The following is an 11,130-nucleotide window of genomic DNA, read 5'->3' as shown; positions in this document are numbered from 1 at the left end:
ATATCTCCATTTCAATTTCAATTTCCATACAAAGTGCTTTTGTCTTCAAGGCTTTGAGATTTGTGCAGTAATTTAGAGAATTTATATAAGAGGACAAGAGGGACTGAAACACAACAAATTTGGGTTTCTGACTACAAAATTTACAGCAATGAATATGAAATTTTGATAGGATTAGGATTAAGTTCAACATATACATTTTTTTGGCAGGAATATCTTTCTCAAAGTGACCAAAGAGAACATGATTTATATTAAATTGTAGGTTTGTATCAAGCTTTCTATTCACTAACAAAAATATGTCATTCCAAAAGATTTGCATTCCCAAAACATATGGGTGACCGTTTCTTCAACGCTGTGACAGAATGAGCGATGATGATTTATGTTTAAACGAAATTTTGAGATACCAGCGTTAACAGGGTAACATCTATTCAGGATTTTCAGGCAGACCTCACGAGTCTTATTAATTCCAAAATATTTTCTAGGCAAAAGCCAAACATCATTCCAGTTAATGTCCGTAAATGTATTATTCCAGACAAAAACAGAATATGGTTTACCAATAGATTCTCTTGTGATAAGTTCTCTTATACATTTGTTATATGTTTTAAAGCTTAAAAACGGGCCAGAGTTACCAATAAACAGCTCTGTTTTAGTTGAGTCATCACTAGAAATATGTACATAAGTGGACATCAGCATTTTCACTCCAGAAGGAATGGCGTCAAAAACTATTGCATATTCTTTTGGCATTACTGGAAAATTGTAAACATTGAGAAACTCGCTGTAGAAACAGGTGATGCCTTAGTGTACATAGATGATACCCCATATATCTTTGCTATTCCATATGTAATATTTTTGTGGTGAGAAGTTGTGCTTGTATACAACAATCCAACATAACAGTAGCTGTTATTGAAAAGTTACAAAGTTGAATTGAAAGCCTATCAATGCTATAATTACATCTCAGAATAAAATTAAAACCCCCTAATGCATCAAATATATGTGATTAAATGAAAAAATAAATAATACTACGTCTCCCACGAAACCTCGGTAAATCGTCATCAAAAGACGCCGACGTTGCTCTGGTAACGTGTGAGATTGGGATTAGCATACAGGCTAACGTTTTCTTGGTAGCACATAAACAAAAATATGCGATGCCGAAAATAATGTGAGACTTTTGTCGATTAACAGAAAGGGCCTAGGTCTTTATTACAGTTATTTATGTAAGTTTCTTCCTTGTGTTTGTCAGATCTGAGACCTTGTGGGAGTTTGCTGCCGCCGATGTTCAACAGCGTCAAAGTGGCGTCGGGGAAGAGGATCGAAGTATAGAACCGAGCGAACGGACTGTGTTTCTGATTGGCAGCAAGGCCGGGGTATGTCTTGTATATTTTAAATTACTGTGCTTGCGCTGGTTTTGTTAGTCTGAATGCCCTTCTCTGTCTAATAGGGAAAGACCTCTATTCTCTACCGCTGCCTTGACAAGTAAGTATTTGTTGTCCATAAACGATATCCTGAAACAGATAACATATTGCAAGTGTTAATATATTAATGACAAGTTTCATGATATTAATGTTACAATAATATAACATTATGAGTATTTTAACCCTTCCTTGTCTCAATGTACAATTAGGTCTATAGAATATAATATAAGGATATGTTATCTTCCCTCGAGAAAATTAATCTTGGATAATGACAGTGATGTTTCTTGTTACTTTTTAGAGATGAACCTCCTAGACCCACTTTGGCTTTAGAGTACAGTTATGGTCGGCGCACTAGAGGACACAACACAGTGAGTAACTAATAGTAATGATGATGTTTATTTGGTATGTGTTAAGAATTTATTTGAGTTGCTGAAAACATTTATCATCTTTACATATTTTTTTATCCCCAGTTTAAAGATATTGCTCACTTGTGGGAGCTGGGTGGTGGGATTTCTCTGTCAGATCTTGTACAGATCCCCATCATTCCTTCTAGCATCAGGTTGGTATTTGATGACTCACTTGTGGTTAAAGATGGAGTTTTATGTGCTTATTACGTGTGTTGTCTATTATTTCATTCTAGGTCTCTTTCTGTTATCCTTGTCCTTGATCTGTCAAAACCCAGTTGTTTGTGGGGAACAATGGAACGATTGTTGCAAGCAGCACAAGAGCAGACCAAAAAGGCTTTTCACCAGGCACAGCAAATGTCCAACAGTAAACAGACTGTCCAGCAGATGCATATCCTGCCTAAAGACTATCCCGTAAGAGATAATAATGACTAATAATGAGAAGGATAAAACATATTTGTGTGGTTGGATTGTTTTTTTTTTTCTTTTTTTCTTTTTTACAAGGACAGAGAGCTCATCAATCCTTTTCCTGTTCCTCTTCTGATTATTGGCAGTAAATATGACATGTTCCAGGTATAGCACCTTTGTTTAAATGCTCTTTAGAATAGTGGGTATTATTGTATAAAATTGTGTTACAGGAGTTTGATTCTGATAAAAAGAAGTTGATTAGTAAGACACTTCGCTTTATTGCTCACTACTATGCAGCATCCCTAATTGTAAGTTTACCTCACGATTATTGTACATTGTGTCATTCTTTTCAAGCTTTTGACATATGATTTTCTTCCTATTTTTTATCAGTTTACCAGCATCAAGTCAGAGAGTTTGATGTCTAAAACTAAAGTATTTTTCTCCCATTTTGCATTTGGAGTGGACAAAGGGTGAGGACAAAACACTCACAGTGTCTCAGATGCAAAGAATAGCCACAAAACTTCACTCGTCTTGTTGTCCTTATGTCCTCAGAAAAACAGTGTCTACAGATTCCAGCAAACCTCTCATTATTCCTGCTGGTGCTGATTCTTTTAGCCAAATAGGTGAGCACAGCACAACCATGTGGTTACAGCTGGAACTGACTCAGGTGTTATGTTGTAAATTAATAATCCCAGAAAATATGATGAAATATTAAACAGGCACACCCCCAACTTCTGATGTGACCTCACTACATGCAAAAAACCCTAAAGACCTTTGGAAGAAAGTTTATGAGTGCATCTTCCCTCAAGAGGTAAAAAAAGTTAATTTATAGTCTACAAGAGGTTTTTAAGAATCCCACTGTCATGTTTATTTTAGACCGTCAGTGAACAAAGGGAACTGAAGGATCCAGCCAAGGACCCCCAGTACAGTGAGCCTCAGATTGATGCTATGAGAGCACAAAAAGACCAGGTAAACTGTATTTTCATAAATACTCATTCAAGCATGCCATTCCATAAGTATGAAACAATAACAGTATTAACAAGTATAATAATAAAATATATGGACTATTGTATTCTACACTTTGTATGTTATAGCATATTACATTCAGTATACACTTTCACAAAGAAGGTTCAATAAACCCTAGGGTTAAGAGTTAACTCAGGGTTAATCTTTCCTGAGATGGACAACTCAGAGTTTTCTGTTTCGCAAAACAGGTTTGGACTTAGAAAACTCAGGGATAGTCTTGTGTCTTCTGCTAAATTCAGTGTTTACTATCAATGGATCCCAGAATCATCATGGCATCAATAAACTAGAGGAAGCCATGTGACTGTAGACAGGCTAAGTTCAGGTTTGGTATTAAAATGGGATGTTTAGTAACACTTTAATTAGTATGATGCAATAAAACAAAATTATTTTGTTGTTTGTCATTTGTACACGTGTACTTTTGTAGCTCATTAAATACTATTTTAAAACTTAATAATTAATAATTTTACAAACCATCACTTTGCACATGTTGCACTTAAGTGTGATACATATTTGATCATTTGGAATACAGTAACAAACTACATGAACTACATTCAATTTGCATGACATGAAACTGATAAGGCCAAACTAATTTAACTTATAATAAGCAGTGAGTTTTGCTATATTATACATTTACAAAACAATCAGAGCTTTCTTTCAGGAGCAGAGTTAGAGGAATAAAACTGGCTCTGGACCAGGTTAAGTTACCGTGGTGACTGATTCAGGGTTTTAAAACTGGGCTGACCTCTTTCTAAGTTTAATGAAGTTTGGACTACACATGCTTCATGACACAGAGTGTCTGTGCTGTTGTCACCGCCCTATAAATTGAGCTTATCATATCACTTCCATTTGCCCTTTCTCCTACTGACCCTGCCAGAAGAGCTGGAATAACCTACAGTAACCTGGGACAGACATAATACAAACATATTTTTACTTGAGCAGAGTTCTTTACTCAATGCAAAATCATTACAGATGAGAAAATTTAAATCTTAATATATTTGTAATTGTATTTCATATGTATGTCATATAAAACTATTCATTTTTCTGCAAATATATATAGTTGTGCATTTAATACATGTTATATAGGCCTAATTATCATTATGTATTTCTCTTATTTACTTTCGCTCTTTTGTTTTGATTTTAGGAACTAGAGCAATACAAAAGAAATGCAGCTAAATCATGGAAAGGACTTGACCTGGAGTCCTAACAAACAAAAGACTGCTGTTTATCAAATTCTTTTATTTATTATTATTGTTATCTTGACAATCATTTATTTGTACAAATATCAAAAATGTAAAAAATAAAGCATTTTATGTCATCTCTATCATTGGTTTATGTTATTTATGTGAAGACATTGGTCTAACTTTGTTTTCATTAGATTTGTTACAGCGGCATTAGTGGCGGATGATCCTGTCCCTAATTTTGAAACTGATCATTCCCAACAACAGTAAAGCAGGGAGGAAAGAGTAGAGGAGGACGAAGTCCAGAGTGTAACGTGACAGAGCACCAGGATAGCCCTGGTCAATGAGCTGATCGCCCTGACTGATCATACAAGCTCCTGGCAAAGGTTGGGAAACATCTGAAACACAAAAGACAAACTGATTTTTTTCCATTCAATGTTTTTTCCAAAAGTTAAAATGATTAAAAAGAACTTACTGCATGAGAAATTCAGTCCATAAAACTCAGTGACAATGAGAAGTTCACAGCTGTATTTCTGGAAAGTCAAGTAGCTCAGCCATTGAAAGACCTGTGGCATCTGCTCTGTACTCCTGTGAAAGCAAACAATTCTAGTTGGTGTGCTTAAATATTTTGTGTAGATGGATGTTGATGTGCAAATTAATACCTAAGAAAACCAGACCCCACCGAAATCCCTGCAATATTTAACAGAGCCACACCAGTGTTGACCATATTTGGATCTTGAAACACTCCAAGCAGCACAACTGTTAACAGTTCCCCTGTGAAGAATCACATGTCTATGAGCTACTTTCACACATATTTTTGTATTTTATTTTCTAACATTATAGAAAAGGTAGATCTAAGTCTGGCATCAGTTTACCTATAATATGAGGCACCAGGACTACAGCAGTATAACAGAGAAAACGTAGCGTGTCTGGGTGCATTCCAATTGTCCTGAAAATAACAATTGCTTAAATTGTACCTAGACAAAATTGTTGTTACATTACATATTTCATACCAATAAAGAAACGATGTGAAAATACAAACACTGAGGATGCTGAAGGGCAGGATGTGGAATACATAGGCCAAAAACATGTGCCATTTGCTGTACAGGCCGTCCTGACTTTCCTGGTCTCCTATGGCTCTAAGTGCAGGAACTATAGATAAGAAATGGGGTAGATACTTTGTAATTTTTCATGAAGTTTAAATTATAGCACATTATTACTTTAAAGGGTCTATATTATGCTATTTTCTGAGCTATGTTTTAATGTTGTTTCCTCATCAAAACATACCTGAAGTTGTGTTTAGTTTCATTCACACTTGTTTAACACTCAAACCCTGCATATTTAGGCTGAGTTCTTCTCTCAAACACAAAACAAACCCCATACACCTCCACTAGAATCATTTGGATCATTTCACCTCTGAAATTGCCAAGCTCTACTGACCTAAAAGTAAAAGGTAGCTGTTAACTTGAAAACTATCGCTTCATGACATCACAAGGTGAAACAGATCATTTTGATCTTTAGAGATGTAGACAGAATAATAAAGGATTACTAAAACATGCGTGAATGAAACAAAACACAACTTCAAGTATGTTTTTGAAGAGGTAACATTATAACATGGCTTAAAGTTCACAAAAGCAAATTTTGTGTAATATGGGGCCTTTAATTATTTTTGCTTTGTTTGCTTGTCTCAATTACTTACAACTATTTATTATTTTATGACAGTCAAGGACATCAGGATAAGAATAATTGCTCTCTGTTTATGTAAAGTTAAGTGTTTGGTTTGACTGCTCTTCAGTGCCATTTAGTTTAAGGCTATGGTTATACATCACCTATACAGTCTATGGTATTCATATGGATCACTATAAACGATAAAAGACAAAGATGAAATATTATATTGCCAGCTTGTACAAAGATAATTTGTCTGTGGCCTCTTGCCAAGGATTTTACACCAGGATATCCTTATCTTAATTATGTCTTTAGATTTATGATAAGTGAGGGTTACTTTGAGTCATGGGCTGCTAAAATTATGTCATGATCTTCTGCAACATTGAACTGAACACATTCACATAACATACACACATTTCTTTAACAGTTACCTATGTTCACTGAACTTTAACATACTTTCTAAAATTATCTGTGAACTGGCAAGGTGACTAGAGATTATCTGCTTTACAGTATATGTAGTTAGTTATATTTAATAGCATTTTGAACACAACTCACAGTGTCTAAGTATTATTGTTTGACAGTATTATATAGGCACTTTACAAGACTTTAAACATTTATTTTGGTTAGTAGTAAAATAGAATCAAAATCTGTCCTGAGGGAGATTCTTACACAGAAGCGAGAGGTGTAGCTTGCTCTACATAGATACCCTTTTCTTTTCTTTTGCTTTTACTTTGGTGATGCCTCAACTGTACAGTAGTAATGTGTTACCTTTCTCACCGTGATATAATTTAAACTTTTGCAAGCATGTTTCCATATTTCTCATAGATAATACAAACATTTTTCCTTCCCCTCCACATCAGAAACTCAGACTCACTAAACACCTTAAAAAAAGAGCTTAAATCTCACCTTTTCCTCACAGCCTACAGCCCCCACACACTGCACTTCACTACTTGTTTTGTCTGTCCAGTCCTTTTTCATGACGTTTAAATTATTGCACGTTATTACTGTGTTATGCTATTTTTTGATCAGTGTCTTTGAGTTACATTTTATATATCGCTTGTTACTGTATGTATGTATGTATGTATGTACCATTTCATCCAATGTGCTTGTTTATTCTGCACAGGTGGATGGTGTAGCACTTACAGAGAGCTACAGCGTTGAGCATGCCAGTGTATGGGGATGCCCCGATGCTCTGATAGATGATGCCAATGCGGTCCTGGATGGCACCTTTGGACACATCCACATCCAGACGCATGACAAAGAAGGCCACAAAGAGTCCATAGATCAGGTTCTGAGACAAGCGCATCAGGACTCCCATTCGGTTTCTGGACAGGTTTCTTGCTGTTCGTCTAATATAACACACAATTTTTATTTGGTTATAAGAAGTACTACATTTTGTTCTAAGTAACATCAGGGAAAAAACCACATCTTTTTAGAATTACTCATTGGGGGGCTCTCTATTGGAGATAACATTTCAGTGCATTTGACCTGGAGCTACACTACTAACATTACAAAATGGACATCTTTTTTTGTATTTGTTTGATATGAGAATAAACAGCTGTAGATTTATTAGACTTACTTGTAAACTTTACTGTTAGGGAGAGCACTTACCTCAGCAGAACCTCTAGTTTGGCGCCTCCACTGGGTGACTCTTTGCTTTTGAAGGGTATGGCTGGTTTGTCTGATTGCTGCAAGCTCTGCTCTATGTTTTCCAACATCCTAATGTAGATGTCAGACCGCTGATATGTTGAGGTGATTTCATGCATGCGGTTTAGAGTGGCTGCTTCTCTTTCACTGGTGCGAGTGTCCACAGAGGTGAAGTCCACTGTAACTCAATATATTACACTGTATTTTTAATCTATTCGTAATAATCTATATTAAAGTATCTAAAGTATCTGACTTTGCAGGAAATACCGTAAATATCAAAAGGGTTGCAGTACTCTGGACACTCATATCCACACTGGCTAAAGAAGTCCACCATCTCTTGAGGTTGCCCGCAAAACACAAGTTCTCCACAACTCATTATGGCAATTCTGTTGAAGACCTAGGACAATATGGTAGCAGTTAGCTCTACAAAGCTTGCTTGTATTCTAACTCAATATATCTCTGAATGTTGGATACAAACTTTGAAAAGTTCGGAGCGCGGCTGGTGGATAGTAACAATGACAATGCGGTCTCTGCGGGCCAGTTCTGCCAGTAGCATCACTATCTGATTGGCTGTCATGCTGTCCAGGCCTGTGGTTGGCTCATCCAGCAGGATCACCTCTGTGACAGCGCCATAAACTTTACTTATTTATTTTACACAATTGACTCCTAAGTTTCATCCTGGAAACTTTTAAGTATAGGGAGAATCTCAGTGGGCCCAACTTGACTTGTGAAGATAAGCTACTTCTTATTTTAGGTAATTACTCTAATTAGGACAATTAAAAGATTGTCTCTTTGCTTTATGGAAGTGGAGTGGAATTAGCAGATGCTTTAATTGTGAGATTAATTCATTTCCTGGTTGATTGGAGAAGCATCAAATGGGAAGTTCTCATTACTCCTTGTGTAACTCCTGTTATGTGTGTAGGAGAGTGTGTGTGTGCCCATGGCCATTTAATCCTGAATGAGGCCCGAGACCCTTCATCCTCGCGGGAGCATTATAGAGCAGATAAACTACACCTGGGATGTGCCAGCGCACACATCCGGTCTGAGGTGGGGCCTGCTTATTTCTTTGGTGGGAGATAACCCAGACTTTCATTACTCCTCTCCATCGCTCCCTCTGTCCTTTACGCTGTTTTTCTTCATTAATCTCCTGCTCTGATCCCTTTGTCTCTCTTCAGTCCAGACTTTTGAGACTCTTTGGGGAGAAGCCAGTTTTACACCAAACTTTCTTTAAGACTTAAAACTACCAGTTCCAACACTGTTCCTTTCTGCCCCCTCAAAAGTTCAGAAAGGTTTATAATTAATGTATAACATTTTACTGAGTGATTGAGAAATCACGGTTTGGTACGCTCTCATGATAATGGCATTGGATTTGCTGTAAGAAAACTATATGAAATATTTACTGGGATCCTGCAGTAGCTGGCTGGCTATAGACACTCTTCTTCGCTCTCCACCTGAAATCCCAGCAAATACCCGACCTCCAATCACACTGTGGGCCACATGAGTCAGGCTCAGCTCGGCCATCACTGCAGACACCTACAGGAAACAGGTCCAGGCACAGTGACTTAAACATATAAAGCCAACCACAGTGACAAAGACAGAAAACCAATCTTTATAATAACAATTTCTGAAAAAATTAGTGTAAAGTCGACTCGTATCATACCTTTTTCTTTATTGCTTCAGCTGAATGTTTCCTCAAGGCAAGTTGTGCAGTGTAAGTCAGTGTTTCTTCTACTGTCAAATAACTCAGCAAGTTATCACTCTACAGGAAAAAAAAATAAAAATTTAGTAAAAAATAGAAATGGAGAGTCAGACAGTGGCTTTCTGTGAAATAATTTGCTCAGGTTTATGTTTGAAGTTGTGAGTTATGGGATCCGTGTATTTGTAGACCATGACCATATATTGATACTGCTGATTGTTCTCATATATTATTATGTCCACAAAACACATTACTTTAACAACTAACTGTGTTAATTAACACACACTGCCCCGCAATCCTTCCTTTCTTTAGTCACTCATCAGAATGACTTTAGTATCAGGTGCCCAAATCACCTCCTCAACTGCAGCTTAGCAGGCAAGTTAATGAGCAGGCTTAGAGAGCACAGGGTGCTATCAGCCCAAGAAGGGAGATGAATAAAAACCAACCCGGGCCAGCTTAAAGCCCACACTTTTAATTCAGGCTTTGGCTACACATGAGCACCTCTCAGTGAGAGATTAAGAATATGAGGAGGCTATCAGGGGTGTTGAGTTAATTTTATACACAGAAAGGGCAACCTTTTCTGAGGATAGACTAAAATGAAGCAATAGTTTAAAAAAAAAGAAAAAGAGAAAATAATGCATCCTTATATAATATAATAGTATAATATAATAATGCACTTATATTATTATAATAATAATATTTACTGTTATATATAACTGCTATTTAGTGATGTCTACTCTGATTGCATTTACTCACACATAGATAATTACCTAATTGTTGGGCTACATGTTACCTGTAATACGTAGGAGAAACAGTCCTGATACTCCTCTCTTTTCAATTTTCTCCCATTTATGAACACCTCACCCAACAGTACGCCACTGTTTCCAATCCTTCCAGAAATCGCATCCAACAGTGTTGTTTTCCCGGAGCCTTTACACACATTTTCCCGTCAACGTTATTGAATAAAATGTTGTTACTTACAATACAATTTTTATTGTGTGTAAACCTGAATTCCCCAGGATTCCCATGATCTGTCCACTGTCCACATGGAAAGATATGTCATTGAGTATCTGCCGGGTCCATCTCTTCCTGTAGGAGGGTAAGTCCCACCATGGACCCAAGCGCTCACTAAAACATAGACACAATTTAGTATCAGTGAACACAAGGTGACTCCTTAATTACTGTATTTTCATTTAATTATTATAAAGGTGAACGCATACCTGACTGTATAAGAGATCTTGTTGACACTGAGGCAGCAGGATGGCTCAGGCACTCGCTCTCCACTATCTCTCCAGGCATCTCGTTTTACCAGTTTGAACGACTGGCTGAAGCTAGTTTCCTTCTCTTGTCCTGCTGTCTTCAGTGAGTAAAATCCATCCATGTCTGTAGCCAGTTCAAAAACAATATAATATCTATGTAGACGTGTGTGTGAAATATATTTGCGCTACAGAAGCAGGGACCCTGTGCTGCTGCAGCTACGCAGTAAGATCCCACAGGGATAATAAACACTAATACTGTGTTATCTCGAGAACTTTGATCCAGGGTTGTATAAAGTGGACCAAAAAGAAAAAAAACCTCCCTTGAGTAGGCATTTTAGTGCATGAGGTTCAAGCAGAACACTTCATTCACATTTCCAAGAGAGGATGCTGCTAACATGTGCTGAGTTTTTCTAGCTCTGAGCTGAATGAAAGAGCCTA

At 37.0% G+C, this 11,130-nt stretch overlaps 2 protein-coding genes across 2 annotated transcripts; one reads left to right on the top strand and one right to left on the bottom strand.

Annotated features, from left to right (window-relative positions):
* The first annotated feature begins 1,050 nt into the window (after window positions 1-1,050).
* Window positions 1,051-4,568, top strand: dync2li1 (dynein, cytoplasmic 2, light intermediate chain 1). Its single transcript, XM_055164381.1, has 13 exons — window positions 1,051-1,156; window positions 1,238-1,361; window positions 1,436-1,470; window positions 1,708-1,777; window positions 1,880-1,968; window positions 2,050-2,227; window positions 2,318-2,386; window positions 2,452-2,529; window positions 2,612-2,691; window positions 2,774-2,844; window positions 2,941-3,032; window positions 3,098-3,190; window positions 4,389-4,568. Exons 1-13 carry the CDS (start codon window positions 1,143-1,145, stop codon window positions 4,449-4,451), a joined length of 1,056 nt encoding a protein of 351 aa, XP_055020356.1. The 5' UTR covers window positions 1,051-1,142; the 3' UTR covers window positions 4,452-4,568.
* Window positions 4,558-10,814, bottom strand: abcg5 (ATP-binding cassette, sub-family G (WHITE), member 5). Its single transcript, XM_020921348.2, has 14 exons — window positions 10,654-10,814; window positions 10,440-10,561; window positions 10,227-10,363; window positions 9,398-9,496; window positions 9,138-9,270; window positions 8,216-8,355; window positions 8,005-8,134; window positions 7,702-7,915; window positions 7,234-7,439; window positions 5,439-5,577; window positions 5,301-5,374; window positions 5,088-5,199; window positions 4,901-5,013; window positions 4,558-4,823 (listed from the first exon to the last, which is right to left on the bottom strand). Exons 1-14 carry the CDS (start codon window positions 10,812-10,814, stop codon window positions 4,639-4,641), a joined length of 1,965 nt encoding a protein of 654 aa, XP_020777007.1. The 3' UTR covers window positions 4,558-4,638.
* Between the last annotated feature and the right edge of the window lie 316 nt (window positions 10,815-11,130).

The sequence above is a fragment of the Boleophthalmus pectinirostris genome, unplaced genomic scaffold (genome assembly GCF_026225935.1).
Source record: "Boleophthalmus pectinirostris isolate CB_2022bp ecotype Guang Dong unplaced genomic scaffold, ASM2622593v1 HiC_scaffold_652, whole genome shotgun sequence".
Lineage (NCBI taxonomy): Eukaryota > Metazoa > Chordata > Actinopteri > Gobiiformes > Gobiidae > Boleophthalmus > Boleophthalmus pectinirostris.
Note: the sequence above shows the minus strand (reverse complement) of the source record. Positions and strands in the feature narration are given on the sequence as shown.

What these genes read in the sequence shown, in the direction of transcription:
- abcg5 (XM_020921348.2), bottom strand. Translation starts at nt 10,814, where the DNA reads ATGGATGGATTTTACTCACTGAAGACAGCAGGACAAGAGAAGGAAACT. An exon ending in CGCGCTCCGAACTTTTCAAA is followed by an intron (nt 8,135 to 8,215) that starts GTTTGTATCCAA and finishes ATATTGTCCTAG; the next exon opens with GTCTTCAACAGAATTGCCAT. An exon ending in TTCACATCGTTTCTTTATTG is followed by an intron (nt 5,375 to 5,438) that starts GTATGAAATATG and finishes TGTTATTTTCAG; the next exon opens with GACAATTGGAATGCACCCAG.
- dync2li1 (XM_055164381.1), top strand. An exon ending in TGATTGGCAGCAAGGCCGGG is followed by an intron (nt 1,362 to 1,435) that starts GTATGTCTTGTA and finishes TCTGTCTAATAG; the next exon opens with GGAAAGACCTCTATTCTCTA. An exon ending in GCACTAGAGGACACAACACA is followed by an intron (nt 1,778 to 1,879) that starts GTGAGTAACTAA and finishes TTTTATCCCCAG; the next exon opens with TTTAAAGATATTGCTCACTT.